General features: G+C 39.0%; 1 protein-coding gene across 1 annotated transcript in view; it reads right to left on the bottom strand.

Annotated features, from left to right (window-relative positions):
- Nucleotides 1-307: 307 nt before the first annotated feature.
- The window catches only part of AHRR (aryl-hydrocarbon receptor repressor), a 30,018-nt gene continuing 3,618 nt past the window's right edge, over nucleotides 308-26,707 (bottom strand). The window contains exons 3-9 of the mRNA XM_010016298.1: nucleotides 12,551-12,640; nucleotides 11,126-11,255; nucleotides 8,908-9,041; nucleotides 7,376-7,575; nucleotides 5,611-5,729; nucleotides 4,529-4,670; nucleotides 308-1,424 (exon numbers count right to left, since the gene is read on the bottom strand). Coding sequence (XP_010014600.1) covers nucleotides 308-1,424; nucleotides 4,529-4,670; nucleotides 5,611-5,729; nucleotides 7,376-7,575; nucleotides 8,908-9,041; nucleotides 11,126-11,255; nucleotides 12,551-12,640 — 1,932 coding nt within the window. The remainder of the gene's footprint in view (nucleotides 1,425-4,528; nucleotides 4,671-5,610; nucleotides 5,730-7,375; nucleotides 7,576-8,907; nucleotides 9,042-11,125; nucleotides 11,256-12,550; nucleotides 12,641-26,707) is intronic.

Genomic DNA, 26,707 nt, shown 5'->3' with positions numbered 1-26,707 from the left:
AGAGGAGGGATGATGAAGACAAATTAGCAGGTATACCTGTGCAGTGAGCAGTGATTGTTTTTCTGTGCCTGAGGTTTCATCTTTCTTTCTTTCCAAAGATCACTAACAGAAGGGTAGTAGGGCAGAATAGGGTATATGATGTGTGTGTTCCTGTGTCTGTTTTTTCTCGTACACAGATGCACACACACACACACACACACAAAATCTTTGCACTGGCTTTTAATTTTAGTAACTCATTTAACCCAACTGGAAGAGAATCTACAACTTCATGCCTTTAACATTATAAATACTCCAAATGTTATAAAATCTATTGTAAAAATGTACATTCTGTGGTTTTATGAGGCACAGGACCTGCTAATGTATTTTCAGGGAAGCTCGTGTGTACTCTGTTCTGTCCACTGCTGGACAATGGTGGAGAATCCAGAGGTTCACGCTTGATTGCTTGAACCAAGCAGGGGTTTTTAAATTCATATGGCATTTTAAACCCCTCATTATTCTGCTCTTTCTCCTCTCCTGGGCTGGGGCTGTAGAAGTGGCTGTAGCACGCTGTGTGCATCAGGTCAGGCATGCTTTCCAAACACCCGGAGGAGTTCTGAGGGTAAAATGGGGCCACCTCCTTGTTACGTGAACCCTTGCAAGATCTGTTCAGGTTTAGGTTGTTGGGATGATTTGCTACAATGCACTGCCAATTATGCGGTGTGTAAAGGCAGTGCCTTGGCTTCTGACAAGGTGAGGCTGGCTCACAGAGGTCCAGTTCTGTTTTGAGATGCACTCTATTGGGGTAGCTAAACACCTGCTTTCTCACCGAGCCGTTCTCATCCACCCAGGCTCGGTTTTGTGACATCAGGTAGTTATCAGCAATGTTTTCAGAATCAGAATCGTACTCTGTTTTGATAGGCATCTCCAAGGGAAAGGCTGTGTCATAGAGAGACTCTGAGGATATGAACGGTCTCTGCATTTTCAGATGGTCCGTTGCATAGTTCTCCGCACAACGCTGTTGTACACCTGAGTAAGACTGGCAGCTTTCTGCGCTCCCCCAGTGGGAAGGGCAAGTTGATACTAAATTTAAGCTTTGGTCTCTGTTGTAGAATGATGCAGCTCTCCTGTTTGAACATGTATTCATTCGCTGGTTCACAGAACAAGAGCTTGAGTTTCTTAAAGTCCAGCTATTATTTGTGGTGCAATTGTTTTGGACACCTAAAACTGATGTGTTGGAACTGAGAGGTTCCTCTTGCATAAAACACTCACCGTTTGTATGTGGCTCAAACTTCACTTTTACATTATCTGGTTCATTTTTTACTGCTGTCCAGTTAAGATGCTTCCACTGGCCCAGAGTTTCAATGGCACTGTTATAGGAAAGTCCCTCCAGGTTTCCCTTCAAACTGGCAAAACCACTTAGTATCTTCAGTTGTTCATCTTCTTCCCTTTCAATAGCAGTACAGAAAAATCAGTCAATCAGAGGTTTCTAAATTGATGTTTTATGGGGTACAAATGGAGTGGATCAACATATTACAAGCAATACTTTGTTGTTAACTTAATATGGGACCCTCACACTCTCATCCATATAACCTTTGCATTTGTTCAAGAGAAAAAAAGAGTGTGCATGCATCTGGGCATCAGTGTGTGCACAGCTACCTTTTCGGTGGCACTGTTTCATTTAAGTTTTGACATATACTTACTTTTCCATTTCAGGCACACAGTTCACAGAGACCTTAAATACCATAGTACACTATGGTAACTACCTTACACTTTCATTCTTCCCTTAAAATATATCTAAATATTTGTGTGTAGAAAAATCTAAAGATAAAATGCAGAGTGTCTTAAAGGAGACGCATTTTGTTAACAAAGAATTATTTGGACATATAAGAACTTTCTGATCAAAGTGATTTGAGGGAGGACCATGGGGGTCATTTTGAGAATGCAGAGTTAGAGGAGAGGAAATAAGATGCCTAAATTAACTGTCCAGAATAGACACAGATGATCATATTGAGAATAGATTTGTTTCACACGTCAAACTTAATTTATATTGCCTTTCGTTTTCTAAGATGGCCAGTGAATTTATTTTCCATGACTTCCAGCTGAAGTACTCAATATTACAAAAAAGCTCTGGCAGACAAAGTTGCCTGAGCATTTCCAGCCTGATGCAGATGGGGTTCAAATCTTCAGGTTCAGGATTTGTCTTGAATTCACTAACGTGCTGATTCCAGACCAGGCAGGATCAGTGCTACCAAACAAACCCCTCCCGCCCTGAACAATAAGTGGACGTCTCAATAAGAAACGAGCATGAAAACCTGGAGAGTTAGTAAGGGATTTAGAAGGCTTTTTCTCAGCTCTCTAATAAGAACTGCTGCCTTGGGTATGGACTCAATGTGCAAGTATAAGGTTTTCCTGTAGAGGGAGTCCCTGTTGTTACAAAGAGAGAATGTCCCAGTGGAATAAATACGCACCAAGAAAGGAGAATATTTTCTCTTTTTCCATGAGGCGTTAAATATTTTCAGTCCTTTAATAGATATTGTTATTTCTATTATCTACAGGCTTAATATGTGAATGGAACGATACAAGTTTGCTGCAGAACTAGCTTCTCAGGAAATGGACTAATTGGCAAGCAATGGACTGATGAAAATGCAATTGTCACAAAAACTGAGACCCCAAATGAAGAATTTTACAGTGAAATAGCATCTAGTGAAAATTCTCCAAAAGAATGTATGTATGTAGGCATGTTTCCAGGAAGGCAGCATACATTTTTACAAAAAAAACCCACAAAAACCAAACTCCAAGAGTAGTAGTCTAGAATAGATGAAGTCTATTGCAGGCTATCAGAAAGACAGAACTGAATATAATCTTCATGGCCAGATCTTGTAACACATCAGTGTGTAAGAACTGTCAAGCACAAAGGAAGGATTTTAACCACTCAGAGGGTAAAAATGACCCCACCCGGAGTACTGTGTTCAGCTCTGTGGCCCCCAACATAAGAAGGACGTAGACCTGTTAGAGCAGGTCCTGAGGAGGACCACAAAGATAATCAGAGGGCTGAAGCATCTCTCCTATGAAGAGAGGCTGAGAGAGTTGGGCTTGTTTGGCCTGGACAAGAGAAGGCTCAGGGGAGACCTTAGAGCAGCCTTTCAGTACCTAAAGGGGGCCTACAAGAAAGCTGGAGAAGGGCTTATTACAAGGCAGAATGGCTTTAAACTGAAATCGGGTAAGTTTAGATCAGACATTAGGAAGAAATTCTTTACTACAAAGGTGGTGAGGCACTGGAAGAAGTTGCCCAGAGAAGCTGTGGATCCTCCATCTGTGTAAGGGTTGGTGGGATGTGGAAGGCCAGGTGGGATGGGGCTTTGAGCAACCTGGTCTAGTGAGAAGTGTCCCTACTCATGGCAAGGGGGGTGGAACCGGATGAGCTTCAAGGTCCCTTCCAACCCAAACCATTCCATGATTCTGTGCTCAAAGAGCATGCTTAACTACACAAAAACAATTTAGAAGTAGATACTTGAATAGAAGAAACATCCACTTTTAATCTGTTCCTTATAGAAGTTCATTCCCTCACACAGCAAGATGATGTCTGTGCTGTCCCAGTAAAGTTGAAGAGTTCCACCATCCTCAGGTGGGAGCTCCTCTGCTGTTCATATGGATGCTGGGTGATATGCTGCCTGCAAGGGTAACTACTCTAGAAGTTCAAAGACTTCTTCATTTATTTTTTCCACCTGTGAGACATCCTAACAGAAAAAACCTAGTGATATCAGGCCACATTTTTTCCACTGAGCCAGATGGTGCCTATTTACAACTCCTGGCTCCTGCTCATTCAGTTCACTCTCTATCTCTTCCCTCATACTAACTTAAAGCGATGCCTCAACAAGGCCCACAGGAACTGGAACAGACAATCCCACGAGGAAGGAAGAAAAGCCGATTTGAGAGGGAAGGGTAAAACACACCGGGGAAGCCCTCTTTGAATGCAAATCTGTGAGATTAGCTTCCAATCCAAGGCTGAGCCTACAGCCAACCAGAGGTATCTATCTACAAAGGTACAATGAGTAGGAGCATCCCTGTTTAGGTTAGGTTGAACATCCACAACTAAAATCATGAGCTCAACTGTCATCCATAAAGACACACAAAAAACCCAATCTTAACATCATCAAATGCTTAACAGTAGAAAAACTAGGACACTGAGTCAGCAGAGTTTCAGCTGCAAAGTAAAACAAAACCACAGAACGCATTTTTGTGCAAGAAAGTAAAAACATATCAATAATCAAGCATTCTGGCTTTGAAGTATTCTGGTTTAGTGTGTGTGTACACTCAATTCCAGGAGAAAAAAAGACTGAAGAAAGGAAAAAAAATATTGTTTAGGATTATAACAGCCATTTCATACGATCCAAGATAAAAATGGATTCCCATTTCAAAAGTAAACTAAATCCTTCTCATTTAGCTCTTCTCTTAGGTCATGACAGGCCTTTGAAAGATCTCATACATGAAGAATACATTAATTTTGCTGAAATATAGAGGGTGTTTTAGTATTGGAAAACATACTTACTTTAACATTTGCTGTTGGGCAAGGACATATTCTGAACAACCACTCCGATACAGAAGTTGAGTGTTGGCTTGAACCCAGACCCAGTGGTCTTCACTTTTTTGTACTTTGACTAGAGAAATGCCGTTTTCTCCATTATTCTTTGCTATGCAATTTAAAAGAAAATCTGTTTTAATACAAGCAGTATTTAATATTTTTTCATACCTAAACTATCGGTGAATGCTCACAGGTTTGCTTGCTGCACTAGAATCATCAGCATAAGAAAGTACAAGCTAAAACATGTCACAAAATGGCAAATTACATTAAATAAATAATTGGAAAAGCCTAATGAGGCACTTTTAAACTGTAACCAAGGATTTTTCAGTATTATTAGTTCATTATAATTTTTCCTTCTCAGTAGTAGTACTAACTAAGCGACAAGAAAGTGTGTATTGAAAATCGGTGCTGTAACAGAGGAATGGTTTTAAAGAAGTTAAAGGTTTCCAGCAGGTATGACAGAAGGCTGAGCACAGCTCTACTCAAGAAGTTTCCCATTGGTGTAGACTCACTATCAAAATTTTATCCATTGTAAAAACTGAAATAGATCATAGACTCTCATAATATTGCCACAGCCAAACATTGGGAAAGCATGAGTCAAAGCTGCAAGCAAATCATGAGTTTTAAAGACAATACTTTCTGATTTTCCTTCTTTTATGATCTTTGGGAAAAACTAGCATGTGTAACACATCATCCAGTTTTCCTCATAGAGGGATAGATGTTGTCATTAATTATTAAGATTTTGTCATAATCTTATTAAATCAAGTGCTGCCATTTTTAGGAAAATATGAGTTAAGCATTTACTGTGTTGTTTCTGTATCTGTAAACTTGGCATCACAGTATTTCTTTCCACTATGAAACAGCAGACTGATTCAGTACTCTCTTTTGAGGCAGATAACCTTTTTTGCATTATTTCAATGAAGGGGTTTTAAAGAGAAGAAAAAAGATAGCACTTAGAACAAAACCTGAAAAACCTAGCAGGAGAAAAGAAAAGACAATGTTCTTTCTCCATACGCTGTATATAATCCAGGAGTACTTTGCAGACACACCTTTGATTTGGTTTTCAGCAATCTGTAATACATTAGTGAAAGCGGCACCTTCATGATGACTGTTTCTTCCATATAAATCTGCTGCTTCACACAGCCCTGAATTACTTTTGGAACTGGAGCTGTAGAGGACAGAAAATGTGGAAAATTCCTTGTCAGCGAATGACAACACAGCAGAATCAGAGACTCTGAAAGATGTGATCTTCAAGCTGTTGACCATTTGTAAGAACTTATGTTTGAAGTACATAGTCACCAGTACTAAATAATTACCCATGTTTCCTGCATTATTCGGTTGCTCAAACTAGTGTATGACTGGAATTCTGTATTCAATTAAGAACAGCTATGTTTAGGAATATTCCGCTCATGACTTATTATATCTGGAATAATAAATTTCAGCTTCAGCTGAAACAAATTCTGTGTATATTCTGCTCTGCCTGTTGAGGGTACATTCAAGGTACATACATCATGCTGACCAGCAATGCACTTAAGAGTTAGCATGACTTCAACTTCAAATAATCATCATATGATTTGAATGGATTTCTTTCAATCTTTACTTCAAAATGCATATGAAGGCTTAGAAACAGTCCATAACACTGCTTTACCAATTTATCCCCTTATTAAGACCATAATTTAAAAAATTACTATGCAAATTTGCCCACCATCCCTGGCTAGAATGCTTCAGGCCTGAACCAAAGGAAACTCTAAAGTTAAATGCCTGCTTCATTCTTGTCAAATCCCTGGCCACCATCCAGCTAGTTAGTAAAACTTAAGTTCAGCACCTCTGTTCTAGGAGCTGAATTCTGATCATCAATTTCACCTGGGCCACAGAAAAAACAGCACGTGGAAATGACATTCCAACTCTACTCCAAAAACCTGCATAGTCCATTATATCAGCCTTCCAGTAATTTAGTTCTTGTAAAAAGGATGTATGTGCTAGAACCACGCTACACATCTGGGCAGTAAATCCACACATACATGAGCATATTCTAATTAAAAGCCAAATGACGATGCTGTCAGTGACACTGACGAGAATTTTTCTCCATGCCCATGGACTTCATTGCTGTAAGGTTATATTTAAGCAAATAAGGGAAAGCATAATCCTAGCCCCAAAAAATTAACTAAAATTCCATCATAGAAAAGTAACAAAAATAAGTGTTAGAAAGGAAATAAGTCTGAACACAATCTGTCCTGATCTTCTGTGATTGCTACCAAGCGATCAGCCCCAGGCCATTTAATGCAATTGTAGACTTAAGTGTTCATAAGCCTTCTGTTGCAAGATAAATGTACACACCAAATACGTCTTGTTTGACAATGTGTGAACACACACACACACAGATTCACCTTTCTGAAGTTTTCCTTTTTTTGCTACCAAAATACCCAAGTCCACATAATTATGCCATCAGAAGATACTGAAATTTGAAAACTATTAGTAAAATACTTTTTCTTTTCCCCTTTTGCAACTAGTAGAATGAATTACTTCATTGGTAACTTCTGATGGTTGGGAAGATGTACCAACATTCCAATTTTTATATAAAATTATATATACAGTAATGTAATACTTAATGTGTTATATATAAGGTATATTAAGGCTATATATTATAACATAGTTATGTATTGTGTAGTTTAATCCAGATAAATTATCCACTTTTCTAAGAAAAAAGATTTAAAATGGAGAGCCATTTAGTCTAATTTGTGCTTTTTACATGCTTAATAAACATAAAGCTCATAGTATAATTTAATAACTGCTAAAAGACTAATTTGAAAATACTTTGTATTCACTGCTGCTGCATCATCAGCTTTGTGTTTTGCTTTCACAAGCAGGCTTTTCATCTTCATCTCTGTCACAGAAGGGAGCAGAAGTGGTACCACTATGCAGAATAATGACAGCTGAGGTGGCAATACTGTTCCTGATGAGGACTTCTTCCTTTGTCCAAAAAGAAACTTTAGTTTGCCTTGGAACTGCATTGTCTGTTATACAAAAAAACAATAGAATTATCTTAAGCATTTAGTGTATAAATATTTAAAGTGATAATACAACATATGGACCATGTTGTTTAACACCAAAACCAGTTTTGAAACAGGGAGAAAAACTAGGAATCTCATTTTCTTCATACAATTTAAATCATGACATTTCAGAGGCATGGTGAGTGGAGGTACTATCAACAGTAAAATGAGACATTTGAGGCTGGTTTTTGTTTTTGCCTCTCCTGTGTATTTAAAGTAGAAGTTCTGTGTTATGTTCTGTACAGGCAGCATATGGTGGTGCAAACAGCTATTTCCTCTGTGCCTCACACTGAAGCTGGAACTTTAAGTTTTCCATGCTCTGTTCTCTCCAGTGAGATGGTTCCAGAGTTTCTTTCTTCTTGCCCTGCACTTTCTCTGGGAAGCATATGGACTGGCACAACCCAAGGGCTGTGCAGGCAGATGCCAATGGAAAAGATATGCCCAAGACAGCCAGATACAAAGTACATAGCTTGGAAGAAGCTATCCATCCCTGCCTCAAATCTCTATAGAATCAGAAGGCAGAGCTCAAGTTACTAACTTGAGCATCAAGCTGCTGCCTCTCTGGGAAAAAAAACTACCTACAAGAAAATGAACAGAGAAAAATCAGTCCGTTTGAGTTGGGCTTTTTCCAGAGCTCCAAGATTAAAACAGGGATGCAGAAATGACTAACTGAATTGCTCTTCAGACCTACAGCAAATAAGCTCATCTTCCAGCAAATGAGCATCTGAAACAAAAGTTGCATTTTGCTGTCTCGTGCTGATAGTCTCATTTTTGTTCCATGTGCCATTCTTTGTCATAAGAAACAACATTGGTCTTTACTAAGAAAATGAGGGAGCCATTCCTAGTAACGATACTTGAGGAGCATGAGAGAGACTTCCTAACTCTGTTTTTTATCATTTAGGGACCCTTCACAAAAGGGGAAAATGTATCATTCATTATTATTCCCGCTTCTTAAAGAAAACACTTTGTTCTTACATGTTAATCGTTGAAACTCAGGCTTGCCATCCTTGTGCTAGGCCTAGTATGAACTGAGGACAGATATTGTCCGGAAGAGCTTAAAACACAGAAGTTTATAGATTCTTTCAATTTCAAATATTACAACTTCTCATCTCCCATCACTCTTTATATGCATTAATAAATGTCTTTAGGTGTTTCTTGTTAGTGCACAGCAAATGAGAAATGTATCTTGTCCATGGCTCTCCACAATATTCATGTTCAATATTTATGTTAAAGTATTTTTCATATGAAGTGATTAGTATGTCATAACAACAGTTCTCTAAGTGAAATTATACTTACAAGGAAACCAGAAGTACTGTCCAACAAGCAGCGAACTCGACAGATGAAACAACGAGTTAAAAAGGAAGAATAATCTGTTGTCATGCTGTCATTCTCTTGTGCTTTAAACAATTTACTGAGAATATATTCTTCTCCTAGGAACAACAGTGGAAGCAATATATATCAGATAACACTAAGAACGAACGAAAATGTTCTGTAGCCAGTTGAAGAAACTGTTATGGAAATTTCTAAAACTTACTTTATGAAAGGGTGAATATTAGATTGCATCAGGTATAGATACATCTGCACATGCTTTTACCAAAAGAAAAATAAAATTAAAAAAAAAAAAAAAAAAAAAAGAGAAAAGCTCAACAATGGGATTCAGGTGAGTTTCTTCAGAAACTTTGTCTTATTTTATTTCCTGAGTTTTTGTGATTTTTCATGATGCAAAGCAGGGTAACAGATGTTGCTGGCTTTGAGATCACAGATTACAAAAAATACATTAGGAAGTGGAACAAAATGAAAGGAAAAATGCTAATGCAAGTTAAAGGCAAACAGATTAACAATGACTGATTAGCTAGTGTTCACCTGTTGCCTACTTGATTTTTAATGAAGCATTTTCCAGTTTTTGACTACAAGTTGTCCTGGTTTCAGCTATAACAGTTATTTTTCTTCCTAGTAGCTGGGGCCGTGTTGTGTTTTGGCTTTAGCCTGCGGACAATGCTGATAACACACTGATGTTTTAGTTGTTGCCAAGTAATGCTTACCCTGATAAAGGAGTTTCCAGTCTCTCCTGCTCTGCCAGTGAGGAGGGGCACAAGAAGATGGCAGGAAGCAGAGACAGGACACCTGACCCGAACTGGCCAAAGGGATATTCCACACCACAGCACATCATGCCCAGTATATAAACTGGGGAGAATCACTGCTCGGGGTAGGGTGGGGTATTGGTCAGCGGGTGGTGAGCAATTGTATTGTGTTCACTTGTGTTTATTGGGGGTTTTTTTCCTTTCCCCTTTTATCTTTTTATTCTCTCCTCTCGTTATTTCCCCTATCATTATTATCATTATTATTATTAGCACTAGTTTTATATTATACTTTAGTTATTGGATTGTTCTTATCTCAACCCATGGGTTTACATTCTTTCGATTTTCCTCCCTATCCTGCCCAGAGAGGGAGAGGGATGCAAACGGCTGCATGGTGCTGAGTTACTGGCTAGGTTTAAACCACAACACATGTGCAAAGCTTTTGAAATACTTATTTCCCAAAAGACAGAAGTATTTATTTGTACAGAAGTATGAACTCAGGAACTGAATTCTCCACTGTATTATGACAAAAATTCCAAATATTTGTAATTTTTTAGAGTTTGAAATATTCATGCATGTTTTTTAGTTTGTTTTCTGTGTACCCCCTATAAAATCTTGCAAAGTTCCTCAGATATCTGCAAAAATATAAACTGCAAGAAATTCTGCCGAAGTTTTCTGACTGTATTCCTCAGAACTTCATAAAGGCTGCTGTAGGATTTCTTGCAAATTTCTCCTCCCCCCATTTGGAGACTGTGCTTCCTCAGTTTCTTTCCTCAATTACTTCCTCACCTTCTGGTGAAATGCATACATTTTTCTGTGATCAATAATTCTTTATAAAGTTAACAGCTTCAAACCCACTGTATGTTCTCTAGTCATGATTTCAGCTTCAAGCCTCATACAGGAGAAACCTTGAGCACATGTATCCACCTGCCATTCTAGGGAAACACAGGCTCAGGGGAAAAAGTACACTGCTAAACTTTCTAGTTCTTCTGCTGACTCCTGTCTGCATAATTTTGCAGAGGAAAATATATGGCAGAAAGTGGTGTTGCCATTGTGGTACTGTACAGAAATGCTTTGCATGGGACATTTTTGTATTAATGAGAGGAATGCTGATGTCCTGATCAGTGTGAACAAAAGCTTGCTGGGATGGACATTGATGCTGTTCATTTTGCATGGGTAAGAATATCTGTAAGTACATTAGTCAAAGAAAAATAAAGGAAACATCAACTTTGTAGCCTTAATGGCACACACTACCTTAGAAATGTGAAGGATCAGGAAGAAACATCATGTATGGGACAATTACATTATAAACGGCCACTATGCAGCTTTCCAGTGAAGAATGTGACTTTACATGGAATCGACATGGGCATAAGCAGAGTGCAATTCTACCTTAATACAGTGGTGACTATGTTTCCTGTCAACATATACAATCCCACCTGTTTCTGTCTGTAGTTGCTGTCCAGATAACATCTGGGGAGGATTCATGGCCCAGTGCAGTTGTCTACAGAAATCCTGGCGATCATCCACATGAATGTAATCATATATGTTTTGGTGCATTACGTCAGTCTGAAATAATTACAACAAAAAAAGTTTAATTTGTAAGTGTAGTGCAGCAAACACTTATCTTCAGGTTGATATTTTACTTAATGTCTGGTGTAGAATATCTTCAGAGCAAAGACTGATTGAGGAAAGTTGTTTCAGGGGCCCCTGTTTTACAGCATCTGCTTTCTGACTTCACGTCCTAAGATGATTCTTTTTGTTCATAACTCTTTTGTGCATATACAAATGTGAATCATTAAAAAGTCCAACTGGCAGCTGGTGGCTAGTGGCATGCCCCAGGGATTAATGCTGGGATCGACCCTGTTTAATTTCTTGTTTAGTGAACAATGGGATAGAGTGCACTCTCTGCAGGCGTGCAGAGGGTACCAACTGGGGGGAGCAGGATGGCTACTCTGAGCTTGACAGGCTGTAAAAATGGACCGAGGAAGTTCACATAGGCAAAGTTCTAATTTTGGATATCCCAGGAAAAGAAAGATATTGGTATACAAAAGTGAGCCCAGGAGAGTGCTACCAAGGCACTAATAGGGCTGGAGCCATACATATCAAGAGAGGAGAGAAGGGTTTGTTCAGCCTTAAGAGAAAACTTCAGGAAGAACTTACTGCTGCCTGTATCACCCAAATAAGCAGGTGTAGAGAAGACAATGCCCAACTCTTCTCAAAGGAACAAAGTGAAAGGACAAAAAGCAACAGACACAAGCTGCAACATGGGAAACTGGGACTTGCTATAAGCAGGGGGAAAATAATTACGGTCAGGGTGGTTAAACACTGGAACACATCTTCCAGAGGGGTCATAGAAACTCTAAACTTGACCAGATGAGTCCCAGATCAACCTGCACTATCTGATCTCTTTGAGGAGGAGGTTGGACTAGAAGACCTCCAGAGGTCCTTTCCAATTACATGCTTCTGTTATTCTGTACCTTTATGATGTATTTATTATACATAGGCAACCAGTCTATATGTCTGTATGTCTATGTATACCAGCATTTTATACTGAAATTGAGAAAAAACTTTCAGCTAAATCTTATTTTTATGATGGATCACATTTCTGTTAACAAAAACTTTACAAAAGGAACAACATTACAAGAAATTCATCTTTACCTGTCTGATTAAAAAAGAAATTTAGTCTGAAATGGCACAGTAAAAGAACTTAATTTCAGTACTATTGTATGTCTAATCAGCAGAAGGATAAGGTGGAACAATGTAAGTGCTGCATTTTAGAAAGCCAGTTAGCAGGAGTAACCACAAGAAAGTCATTACAATGAGACTGACTATATAGTGTAAATATTAGTTAATATATTTACCTGATGAAACCCTAGATAGTCCACAATCGTTGATGACGCATAAAATATCATTCCATCTGCACTCACCACCAATGCAAAACCGTTCAGTGACTAAAGGGAAAACAATATTAAAAATAATCAGAAAGTAAAGAGTAAAATGGGTGTAAAATGTAATAATTTGAAGAATATTCTAGATCTGAAAGAAAACACTCTGCAAAAAAGCTGGACATCAAATTTTGCAGAAAGGCCTTTTTTCCTAACATGAAAAATGAATAACAATATGGAACATACTTTTTTCCTTTTTTAATAAAGTTACGATAAGTAATGTCAGTGTAACTACCATATTACATTACTGGTTTGTTATCTACTTTAAATTTTATCATTAATTCATATAATTAAAAGCTTAATAGCAAGTGTCAACTACTCTTTTTTGCTTTTAATTTAAACCATCACATTCCATAATAATTGCTTTGAATGTACATGCATTGATACATATAGATAGTACAATAATCTCCTATATGACTAGTGTAAATGCAATGAATATATAAAGTAGGAAATAGATACTTCACTGATATAAACCCATGTTTAGTCTAAAAAGAAAATCTGAATGAATTCTTATAGAGTCAATGATGCAAGGAAAGCAACCAGGAAAAACCACAAATAAAAATAAGGATTAAAGGAAATAGATGACGTAAACATTAAGGTCATCACGCTGCATGCAGACTGACTAATTTTGCCTCTCTTCCCTTGCTAAAGATGCAGTAACATATCTTGACTCCAGCAGACTTGTATTCCAAGGTTGTTCAGATGATCCTTTCATGTTTTGAGGGCTTTTGAGATGACAGTTCAAACAGCAGCTGATGAAATACTGCTATATTATTACTATCCTTGCTTCACCTTTCTCTCAATTTACTGTTGTAGCAATGTCCCTATTAATCCTGAGTTAATCCTGAAGCACAATGAGGGCAGATTTTCAATTGCCCAGTAACCAGATACACTGACATATTTTTGTGAGCTTGGTTCTCTTTTTGGTTCCTAAATAAGGACCAGATTTCCAAGACTGCTTGAAGCCTGTTCCCACTGTGACAATGGTGGGCAGAATTTCAAGAGTTCAGTGCACAATAGACTGACCTCCTCAGATTCGTCCCCAATCATAAACATGGAGCACCTTTGGAAATGAGGCCCAGTGGGACCACAGATGGTCTGGGGCTCTATTCCTCAAAGAACCTGTGAAATGATGACTGGAGAAATGTAGTGGAGAGACTGCAATGGCTCACCTACCTTTGGAAAGAGCTGTAGCAGCAACAGATTCAATCAAATCAGTGCTAACCATGACTCATGGCTAAGAACAGTCAAGTGCAAATCATGGCTAGTTCCAGGTCAGCTCTAAAGATACCTCTCCTTTCCGGAATAAGCGTTATCTCTCAAAACTAGTTGGGTTTGTGTTTAACAATAGTTATCCCTGTCGACTCTCCAAGTGCAAGGAGTTGCTGGACTGCTGCTATTTTCTGCTCTAAATAATGCCCAAATTCATCTTAGCGCCTCACCAACCAGAAGACAATGTGTCAAGATTCCTACATATTCACATCTGTGCCTTTCACTACACTGAGAGGAGCCTCCATAGATGGTATTTGTCATATCCATGTCCAATGTCAAGTGGAGACAAGAAAGCATGTTTGGCATCTTGTCTGTTTGGACTCATCTTCACAGCAATGAAACCATCAGTGATGTGATGTCATGAATGTTATTACATTTTGAACATCTGGCAGGCCTTTTAATTTGAACAGAATAAAAACGTCCACAAAGACAACAACAGGACATTTAAGGGAGCTCCTTCATGTCTGTGGCTGCTATTATGCATGTCCCAAAAGATGTTCAGTCCTGCCTGTGCATCTGGGGCAGGTAGAACTTAGGAATATTAAAGAAAGGTTCTTCATTTAAGAAATGTTCTTAACCTATGCAAATTAATGCAACAAGTTCTATCTGGGAAGGCTTAAAAAAATTACCACAAGATCTGAATAAGATCAAAGACTCTCACATGTATCATGCTGAACAACCTTAAAATGTGGTTTGTCCTGCAGGTAAGCTGGAGTTTTCCAGCCCCTTTATGAAATAGCTGGGGAGCACCTTCCTTTGCCAAAGATTGCTTTTATGAATCAAGAAATAAATACCTCTGTCTGAAAATGAACCTTCTTCATCCAGCATATTGGTACGTATTGTTTAGGCTTAGACACGTACCCTAAGAGATGAGTCTCTACTTTTCAAACGTAAAACCTGCTTCCACACAGTGGAGGATGGGCAGGTTTTTCTTTATACAAGTTTTTCTTTCACAGAGTCAGTTGGGCTGGACCAGGTGCAGCAATTTTTAGAACGGGAAAGGGAAATGGGACCATGTGTCCCATTTCTAGCCGTTTCTAAGGGTTCAGATCAGTGGACTGGCAGCTATGTCTGTGAGGTTGTGAGGTATAAGGAGGGCAGGAGGGAGCAAGAGGAAAGAAGAAGCGAAGGGAAATTTCAAGGAGGCATGTGTTTAGGTTAAGAGAAATAAGTATGGATTTGAGGGATGTATGTAAATGAAGAGAATTCCAAACTTTCCCCACTTTGTTTTTGTTCTGTTCTCAAAATGTTGATGTCCTCTCCTGAGTTAAGATCTCTTGAGTAAGCATTGACTGGTTTTCATGACCCCAAACGCAGACATCAGATGCTCTACCCTGCAGGCAGGAAAAGCAAAACCCACTTTGGTGCAACAACAACTTTTATGGAGCCGCATGAGGCTGTTGAGGCTTAACACAAATTCCATGTGTCTAAACCTCATTTTAGCTGGGAAACCTGCTGCTTCAGACACACTAAAAAGAGACAAGCTGGACATGGAGTAAAACTTCCTAACCAGTGAGTCTTACCCATGACTGCAAATTTTTCAGTTTTCTCAACATTACCCTAAAGTAAATACCCTGAGGCAGTTCAGTGTGAAACCTGACATCTGTAGGACAGAGGACTCTGAAAACAGAATCAGAGTTGTGCTGAGATTTATACTTTTCTTACCGCAGATGGGAGGATGGAGTGTGTTTGCTAACACAGGTCTGGTACCCCAGGAGTGAACAATAGTGACTGTAGATTAGTAGGAAAAGACCTCTTCTGACCTCTCAGATAAATCTCTCAGGTATCATGTACAAATTCATACTCAAGCCCTTTACAGTAATTCTGCATAGAGATTTTCCATTATTCTGGCCAGAATCCTAGTGATTTGTTAGACTGAGTGGAAGAGAGACAGCTTCAGTCCATGAGAATGAACAAAAACTATTCCCAGCTTTTTTGTTCTAAGTTACACATTACACAGGACAACAAAGTATATGGCTCCACATATGACTTTAAACATTTTCAGTTACTTAAATGGAATTCTCAACAATAGCTTTCTCTCATTCCCAGTGAACAGGAGGCTGCACTCTTGTGCTGTGTCAGAACCACAGCAGTCATCTGCCTGGGTAATCCATAACCTGGAGGGACGAAAAGAGAAAGGGGATGTGGACCAGCTTCATACCTGTGCAGGTTACACTCCCTAGTGTAGACATGTGTCTGCCCAAAACACAGAGGGGACAGCACAGAGAAATAAAGGCAGCTTTCCTCAGTAGAAATAATGTGAAGGCAGCTTTCAGTAGAAATAATGGAAACCCTGAAACAGGGCTCTTGGATTTAGAGGAGGAAATAACTGAACTCCACGGCTCAATGTTGATGTTATTTGCCTTATTTTCAACTGGTGTGTTTTAATCAATAAAGTCTACTTGCATCCTATTACAGTTACTAGCAATTTTGCATATACTGACACATGCAGAGGGGGACACATCCAACACATAGAAACATACGCACATAAACAAAGACATGAGCGTGGACATTAGAACTTTTGCAACAAAACACAACTAACTTCAAATCTGCAAAAAATACGTGGTTATAAACTGCCATTTGGTAAACCATATGGATTCAATGACAGATGGAATTTCTAATGCAGGATAATAGCTGAAATATGTGAGACAGCCTTAAGTATGTATTGTGAACATTTGTTTGTTTGTATTTGGCCTTTTAAAAAAACTTACATGAGTTTCCTACATTGTACTTTAAAAATGAAATCATGTGGGTATTTTTTTTCCCAAATGGAAAAAAAAAAAAGAAGAAAAAAAAAGAGCTTGGCACCAGACAGGGGCCTGTGTTCTTTTGAAAGAACATGTACATCCAATTATGTACTCACGAAAAGCTGCACCTGCTACTGAAACAAAAAACAATTAGTCTATCAGTTCAAAGAATGTACAACATTATTCTGGTGCCCACAGTAGCCGGGAGATGAAAGTTATCAGTTCCTTCCATTAAGAAGTTTTTGAAACATTATTAGTCAAGAGGTTCTCTTTGGGAATGAAGCTAAATATTTTGAGGAAGGTAGGACTTCCTTTGGCAAGATCCTTTATATATCCTGATTTTTTTTCTGATCCCATAGCAGAAAATCAGCCAGCAAATACTTCAAAGATATTTTGGTCAAGGTCATGGCATAGTAAAAATGGGGGGGGGGGGGGGGGGGAAGAGACAGAAAACAAGTTCCAATACACATTTCTCTTATTACTCTTCCTTGAAATAAAGGAAAATTCACTAGCATTAGGTCTCCAGAGACCATGTTACTATGGTTACTAAAGTACAACAGTCAAGGCCTGCAGCCATGCCTTGCTTTGAACAGATTTTCGAGTCACGCAACTTGGGTACTAAATTTCCAGGGTCAGTTGGCTCGCAGTTTATCTGGAACAGCTTCACTTAACAGTGGATCGCTGAGGTTTTGCATCCTATGTGGGATGGGGCCATTTTCTGGTGATCTAAGTAAGCAGCAATTTAAAAACTTGGGAAATACTTGTTCTCGTCTTATGAACATTAGGAGGAAAATGCAGACAGTTAATGTGTCTTCCGTCTTTAACTGTATTGTTTAGTGAATCAGTATTTCTTTCCACTGGTGTTTTTAGGATTCATAATTGACCTTCTCAAAAATCCCTCTGAAATCCCTGAGGTTCTCTTTATAAACTGAATAAAAAAGAAAAACAAGAAAAACAAGAAACTCTTACAGAACCCTGAAATAAAACCCACATAAAAGACCATTCAGAAATACTGTATTTGGTGACATCAGAATATGGCTTTTACTCAACGAGTACAGTATCTCTTAGCCCTCCGGACTCATACATTTCTCTGATATCTACAAAGCAACTTCAAAAGGAATATTTCTGTGAGTAAGCACTATTTCGTGCAAAGGGGGAGTGGCAGGATTGTTTTCAGCATTCAGTTTTGATCAAAGCCTTGCATGTACTGCTTAGTTTTCAGGCGAAAGAAACAAAACAGAAGATGAATTTCCATGATTTGAGCCAAGGGAGGAAGTAAATCCTACAGGCTGAAGCCTACAGCTGTGGGTTTATATGGGAAGCCTGTAAGAAGGAAAGTGCTCAATGTGATTGATTTGATTTCATAGCCAGCAGAAATGTTTCTTTTCAAATACGAAGAAATACGTACATATGATCAGCATGCCCCTTTCACTGTTTTTGTCTTCCCAATTAAAATAAAGTTCATGTTCCTGCATGTCTCTCTGAGCCTGCATGTCACTTCAGCTCCCTTAAAGACAGTATGGAAACTCAGCATCTAGTGCTGTGCTACCCAGAGCAGGGCCTGGCAATATTTTCTAAGATTGTTCACGTTGCCAGAAGAATTTGAGCCTGGTACTCCCATTTACTGTTGGAGGGAAGAGCTGTGCCATCGAAAAGCATGGACGATTGTAAAACATTCAGCTGGTGAAATGTCTCTTAATTCCATTTTTCAGTATCCCATCACTTCCACCAAGGAATTAGGGCCACTTTGGACATTCTTGTTTATGTATGTGTCTTCAGTCTAACAAGGGAACTGGAACACTGTGGCTCGTCAAGAGGCAGCAGACAAAACTGGCCTCCTGGAAATCAGTTAGGAAAATGTAAGTCATTGGGCTCTGGTAAGTGTGAGCTATAAACTTTCAAGAAAACACCCTGGAGGGTGAGATTTTAATGTGTGCACACATGTAAATGAATTTTACCCCATGGTGATGTTGCTTTTTATACACTTGATATGTAATAAGTATTGGACGCAACCAAGAACAACTTTTGCCTTTAAAGTTGTTTTGATTGCATAATGCAAAATTGTAAATGTAGCTTTTCTTCCCTTATACTTTCATTCTAAGCTAAGTTTTTGTAACAAAACTTGCTTAGTCTGTGTCAAGTCCTTGGGTTAGGACTTCTCTTCATTACGATATGCATGAACCACCGGGCTCTGATGAGCCTAGCACTTTGAAACTAACTACTCTGCCCAAGATGGTACTGAGAAATGATAGTTGAAGCATCGTTTGATTTTGTGTGTGCGGAAAGCTGCTGTGGTGCACACTAGAAAGAGATACATCCCAATGGAATCCCATTGTTTTCAGAAGTACCAAACACTGGAAATGAGAATGCAAGATTGTATGCTTCCAGAGCAGAGCAGCGCTAATGACTTACAGCTTAAAGACAGGTTAGAGAAGGTTTTGTTGCTGCAAAAGTGAATTTATGGGTGACATCATCCACTTCAGTACAAATCTGTTACATGGCATATTTGCTTAGATATGATATGTTTGCTGAGTTAAAATTACTAACACCAACAATGCTTTCTATTGATGGCAAGGTTGGTGGATTTTTTTCATGTTTAATTTTAAAAAAGCCATGATTCTTTTCTTTGCATTACCAATTAGGATTTCATATGGGAATTGAGTATATGAATACTACCTGAGATTAATGGACATTATACACGTTCTGGAGACTATTTATAGTAATCTAAAGAGAATAATATTAAAATCATTAATTCCAAATTTGTCAGGAAAAAGGACATTTTATTTATTAATACATAGATATATGTATTGTGATTATTGGATATGCTAGTGGGCACTTGGATAAGTAATGTGCAATTTACTTTAGCAATTATCATGAAAGAATACTAATGTAGGAGATAACTTCTTATATCTTTTCCTTTGTCCTCCTCAATTAATCATGATGTTGAATTTAAAATTGCGCTCTACTAGTAATGGAACCCTCCTGCCGATGTTCTTTCACAAATACCGTGCCCTGGACTGCACTTGGAAATAGAAACAATCTTTATATTGATTTAAGCAGTTTCTCATTTCACTTCCTCAAAAGCAGATGTTGTATTCACAGATGGAAGCAAAGCTGGGGCAATATCGTATCTTCAGTGCAAGTTCAGCCCTTTCTTCTTTCTGAGTTCTGCAGCTGCTCTGAGCTTTTCAGTCTTCTCTTCAACAATTTCAATATAGAAAATGCAAGCCTGATTAATTTCATTTGAGAAGACTCAAAATGAAGCATTAATTGCTCACTACTCTGCACTTGCAATAACAAATTTAGTTAGGTAGACTTTGCAGTAACAAATGTAGTAAGATTACCCTTTATCTTCCACAGAAATAACTTACTGAAAAGAGTCTCAAATAATATTTATCCAACATGCTGGACAATTAGACATATGTAAGTACCAAATGTCTGGATTTTTTTTCAGTGTTATTTACATGTAAGTGCATCATGTCCTGAAAAGAAGAAGCCGTCATAATATTCCATCCGCAGCTGACTTTCATTTGTACTTGCAAACTGTTAGCGAGTATGAATGGCAGACGTCTCTTTCTGTAAGGAATCAAAACCTAAAAGAGACAATGTTGCAGCCTGTGTATTGTAAACAGATTGTGATGTCCTAATTTCATAGCACTATTTTTCTGAGTATTTACTGCTATATATCACATTTTCTAACACAGAACTATTTCAGGGGTGGGGAGAAGAGCAAAACAATCTGTATTTCACATTCTGTTCCATAATACATGCTAAACCAGCTTTTTTTAAACACCATTTCAGGTCAGTGGATTTTTTAAGGAGTGTGGAATTCCTGAATTTAACTCTGGAAACTGTCTAACTGTACACGTTACCATCTTATGCATGTTTTATATCCTGTATAAAACACACCCTGTCCCACACTGGCAGCAAGGGTGAATTCTGCTACTAATGTGTTACATTGCCCCAGAGCAGCAAGCAATACTTTCTTTAAGCTAGATATCAAGTGGATGACAGTGCATCAATTGTCTAGAAAGAGATAAGGATGGAAAGTTACAGACAACTCATCTAACCAGCAGCAATGACTGCAAATCTTAAGCTGAGTTCTAAACTAGATTAAGCCTTCCCCAAGGGTTCCCCTTCTGTAAGCCCCTGCTTTAGTCTGAGAGTACATTTCTTTTCTTCTTGCTAAAAGAAGCCCAATCTCAGTTACTGGAGAATTCTGGGAGCATTGCAGTGCTTGAAGGAGGGGTGAAAGGTGTAGAACACATTGGGTAAAATGCCTGCTGTTGGCCACCATCAACTTTTGCAGCTAGGAATTCCTGGAAGAACTGCAATTATAGTGGGATATAAAAACTATCTCATTTTTCTTTTTTGTACTCATAAAATGTCAGGGACAGTTAAAATCAGAATGATGGTGATTTCTCTTGAAGTTCTTGGAACAGGAACAGAACTATTTTAAGGGTGCCTATCTGTCCTCCTGTCTCCAAATCAATACTGTATCTGTGTTAACAGGAAACAGTGTATTTAATGGTCAGCATAATGCTTTTTAACAGCAGTTTTCTTTTCACTTCAAACCCATCAAATAGCATACTTAAGTTTTATTAACTGGGGTAGGCAAAAAATAAAATTGAAATGTACTCGGTATTTCTCATAAGAAATGTGTGTTTTTCTTTTGAAACTTTCATTAGCACAAAACAAAATCACCGCAAATTTGCAAAAAGTCTTAAGACAACACACAGTCTCTCCTGGACCTGCTTTCTTGCTCATCACTTCATCTTACTGGGAAGATAGCATGGCTGCAGCTCGTTAGCTTTTGAGTTGAGAATGAGGAATATACTGGAAGTGTCAGCTGTAAGTACAGATTAAGCTACTAATTACTAATTTCACTTCAAACAGTTGAAGAGCAGTTAAGCAATGTAAGGTTGCAATGATCTGTGGTAAGAGACAGGTATTATTTAAATTGTACTTTTACTTCATTAGTTTTTTTCTTTTTTACAATATATGACCTGGCCATCTTCAAAAACAGGGCACTTCCTCAAAAGCAAATGATCCTGCAGAAATTTGTGTGGAAGGAACAGTGTGTTACCATTGCCTTCATTAGTTGAATGCAAGAATTCCAGTTCTAGTAGCAGACTAAATCCTGGTGCATCTATACGACGCAGAGCTTACATACAGATATTGAACCTATTGATTGGTGAGACTAGTTGCCAAGGATTAGCTCTGAAGTCTGTGAGAGAAAAAAAAAATACCCTAATCAAGCTGAAATGGGAGAATATGTTTTGTTGGGGAGGAAGTCATGGGGCCTCTGGACTGTCTCCAGAGGCACCAAAATAGCCTCAGCAGAAACAGAGGAAATGGCTGTGAAAAGTGAGCTCGGGTGGAGTTGGCTGTGATAAACAGTCTGGAGACAGCAACAGCGGCCTGAAATTCAGATCCACATCTGGTCTGTGCCCAAAGCTTGTTCAATCTTTACCTCAATGCTGCTGATGGACAGCTTCCCTATCCACCGGTACACCTAAAATTCTCAGCTAGGCCTCCTTATACGACAGCAAGTTTGCCTCTGCTCTCCCAAACGGAAGGCACTTATCTGATGCCAGTGCAAAGCAGAGAGGATGCTGTCTTTCCTCTCTGCGCACCTGTGCTGGCTGCCTGCTTCCCCTGCTCTATCACATTAAACATAATCTGCTTGCCCTGATTTTCCAACCTGCTCACAGCTTGCTTTCCCCTCAGTTATAACCTGTCATTTCATGTTGGAGAAGCCAAGTGCTAACTCTCATCAGTCCAATGTGTTACCCTTACCCATAGGCAAGCTTTGAAAACAAGCACTTTATGGTGTTTCCCATTTTGCTAAAAGGCTCCACACAAGCCTCTGTAGAGGTACCTGATTTTTCTCCTTCAAACCCATCCTTAAAACTCTTGCAAAAGTCCTGGCAAAGGTCAAGCTGCTTATACACTATGAGTACTGTCAACTATGGTTACCATTTTGGTCGTTATTCACCAACCGTATGCTGAGCTGCACCAAAAGGAGCATGGCCAGCAGGTGGAGGGAGGTGATTCTTCCCCTCTAATCCACTCCCATGGAGCCCCACCTGCATCCAGCTCTGGGGCCCCCAACACAAGAAGGACATGGACCTGTTAGAGCAAGTCCAGAGGAGGCCACAAAGATAGATAAGAGGGACTTTTTACAAGGGCAGGTAGTGACAGGGCAAGGGCTTTAAGCTGACAGAGTGGAGATTTAGATTAGACATTAGGAAGAAATTCTTCACTATGAGGGTGGTGAGGCACTGGCACAGGTTGCCCAGAGAAGCTGTGGCTGCCCCATCCCTGGCAGTGTTCAAGGCCAGGCTGGATGGGGCTTGGAGCAACCTGGTCTAGTGGAAGGTGCCCCTGACGGTGGCAGGGGGGTTGAGACTAGATAATCTTCAGGTTCCTTCCAACCCAAACCTTTCTGTGATTCTATGCTTATTTCCACACACCGTGTTGCCCATTGAAATGCACTTTCATCACTTGTCTCATATTTAGGCTGCAAATCTGAAGGGAGAGGATCACATATTTTTGTTTTGCTCTGCCCCACTGTTTAGTGCCACCATCTGTATTTCAAAAACCTCAGCACTATGGCATCATCATGATCATTATGGTCATAACAGTAGCATTAAGGACTGGAGAAGAGAGTAGATGGTGTTTAGAGGTCACAGGCTTTTCTGTCCAGATTTGTTTGAGAAGAAAAAAAAATAATAAAAAAAGGAATAAGCAAGAACATTAGTTATTGGTTTAAAGGGTAACACAAAGGATGTGTTTTGCACAAAGTTGTGGCCATGCCAAATTTCAAGTCTGGATTTTAGTAATATGCCTATTTGCAAAGGAAAAATAGAGGGACCAGGGCCTCTGGAATGTTTCTTTGTGTTTTGCCTGGCTGTGGCAAGGAGAAAGTGAAGGTACACATGTGATAAAACAGCAAGTTACTCCTGACCCCATTTATGGTGCTTTTTTTTTCATGGATAAATTCTTTGTAAGTCATCCCAAGTGACTAATGTCAGCTTAAATCATGTCATCTGAATTACTGGAAGAAGGTTCATGTTTAAAAACAAAGGAAAGCAAAAGGGTTATTTGGGTAATTTTTAAAAGTTGTATGAACTTGAAAAGAGACTGGGAGAGAATTTCCTATTTTGATGGCTCCATTTTAAACCAGCAGATTAAAAGGTGATCATGAGCTAATGTGATTTACTTTTGAAGGACTGTGCTAAGAAAGTCAGCACTGTTGGAAGCTGAAAAGGAATTCAAGACCAGGTAAATCAAAAAGTCTTTCTCTACCAGTTTTTGATTTCTGAAGTCCATGTCTCAGTCATAGCTCTGTTTAACAACCATGCACTTTTGTTTGACTCCCAATTTTCCTTTTCAAGTTTAACTAAAAAATAACAGGAAGAATAAGGTCTCTTGCTCTCACACTGAAATTCAAACTGCAGTACCTTTTTCAAGAACACAGTTTTATGAAGTACTGATTACATAAATCAGTTTGGAAAGAGGAAGTAGGATTACACCAACAAGTTCAAAAAAATTACAGGAAACCAAGTAGGAAAAGGGTTTCCTATGTTATTTCCTTATTCAGAGTGAAGAACAGCACCAATAGGATGTCTTCTAATGTATCATTTTCCAAACCCTTTGGAATGAAACTTGAACTCTAGTTCAAGCCGCTGGGAAACACCTTTTGATGCCAAAATGTGCACATATATCTCTCTGTTCAAAGTAACTCCCAGAAAGCTTATTATGTGCAGCCTCTTCTAAGGTAACGACGTAATGTTAAATAATATGCTTCAAGTTTGCATTGTATCACATCCTGTATCCTTTACTTAGATAAAAAGACTGACTTTCATTGCTTTTGATTAAGAAGCCTTGGGCTCTATTTGGTATTTAAGTTAATGAAAAAATCCTCACTGACTTCAACAGGAACTACCAAGACATGATTTTGAAGAAGGTTTTGGGTTTGTTTTGGGTTTTGCTGGTTTTTTGGTTCGGGTTTTTTTTTTTTTTTGTTAGGCTTTTTAGTTTTGGTTGGTTTGGGTTTCTTTTTTAATAAAAGACCATATGTCTCTGATTTTAAGATTTTTTTTTAGGATGCCAGGCATCTGACAGTCTTTGTCTAAAAGTTTAAATAAGTGAGTTGTAAGCCTGTCCAGATCCCTTTGGAGAGTCTTCCTACCCTCCAGCACGTCAACACTCCCGCCCAATTTGCTGTCATCTGCAAACTTACTTAGGGTGCACTCTGTGTCCTTGTCCACATCATAAAGATAGTAAACAGAACGTACAGTGTTACTGAGTAAGAAACACCAGGATAGTACGATGACTGGCACTGTCAGTGCAGCCATAAAGAAAAACATGAGACAAAACCACAGAAATGTGATTCTTGTGCCCCAAAGCCTTAAGAGTAGAGGACGCATGTGGAAATCTGTCTCTGAACTGGGCAAAAGAGAGCCTTGGAACATCCTGAAAATAACATGGACCTTTCCTGAAAGATTGTGAGCTGCTGGTAAGCACGAAAATGACAAAACAGGTCAGGTCTGGCCTTCATCAGTGTTCATCAGTGAGATGGGGCATGAGAGAACCAGGCAGTCTTACTCCATTAGCACCTGTTTGGGAGCTGCCTGGATCATCCGTGTTTCTTTAAAATATTGTGACATTTTGGATTTAAAGCACTATTTTCAGACCTGAAAAGAAGTATGTCCAGTACATCTGGAGGCAGAGATACAATAAATCTTCGGCTGCTACCTCCAGGAGTGGAACAGAAGACCAGCAGACATAACAAAGAAGGAAAGGAAGCCCATCAAGCCATCTTCTTAGCAGCAAGGGTTGAGATAGAAATTTGAGCATCAGTGACTTCTATAAGGAGCAAAACAACCTGCAGGAGCAACTGTGAGGTGGTGAATAAAGTCCAAGTGACAATTATAGGAGGGTACCACTTAGTACATGGGTAATGATTACACAAGAAGGAGTGTCAGTGGTGATGATGGGGCCACTGCCTCACTGCGTGTCATTGAGAAAACAAGTCCAGATAGGGCCTTCCTCTCAACAACAGAGATTTAATTCTTCCAGTAGATAGTATTACACACGAAAATTACACATGCATTTGGGATGAGGAATTACCTGCACAACGGTGTAGACTCTGAGTCTGGACTTGAGACTGTGAGTGCAGCATAGCTGGGGGGAAGAGTAGGAGGTGGCTAACAGCCACTAGATGATTATTGCACTCGAGATTATTGCACTCGAGGCTATTGCCTAGATACCCACCAGTGATTCATTCTTATTTTTCCAAGACACCGTTTTATTGTGTTTCTCCACCCCATCACCCCATAAATTCTTTCTGGATTTATTGACTGCCAATACTATTTATTTTCACAGTTTTCTGGATACGGGTTTGGCCCAGTGTTCCTTAAGTATTCAGTAACAAGCTTCAGAAACTGAATGTGGCCCTTTTCTGCCAGAAGGCATGTGGCACAAAGGCTGCAATGCCACCTGTCTTGGAAAATACTTTAAAGCATAAAGTTAAAAGCCATTACTGCAGTCAAACAGAGTCTGAAGTCTCCAAGGAGAGCAAAAATTGCAAGAATGGGGTACACTCAGAAAGACCATTAACAAAATCGAACTGTCTTCCCTCCAAAGGGAAACAAAGATGGCAAGGAAAGACTCTCTTATCCAGAAGAAGTGATCTTAAAACACTGAAAGAAATTATTTATTTAGATACCTGCTGTGCTCCACTAAAAAGTCTTTGATAAACTGGTATCATTGTTTATTCTGTTAATGCTGATGAAAGCTATTTGATTATGGCTGTAAAAAACGCCTATAAAATGTTAAACAAAAAACACATGTTGTGGCAGAGGCCTTTAGAAATAAAAGACATTTTAAACATACTTTGAAGACAGCCTAATTCCATTATTTTCTTTCAAGCTGAAAGGGGAAGTACTGCATTGTTCCAAGACTCAAGAATCACAGATACGTTATTTACCAGTAATTAGGGTACTTCTTGTACCATATTTCTACCTATACATAGAGCAGAGGGATC

Source organism: Nestor notabilis, unplaced genomic scaffold, assembly GCF_000696875.1.
Source record: "Nestor notabilis isolate BGI_N333 unplaced genomic scaffold, ASM69687v1 scaffold5786, whole genome shotgun sequence".
Lineage (NCBI taxonomy): Eukaryota > Metazoa > Chordata > Aves > Psittaciformes > Psittacidae > Nestor > Nestor notabilis.
The sequence above is the reverse complement of the archived record's forward strand: the minus strand, read 5'-3'. Positions and strand labels throughout refer to the sequence as shown.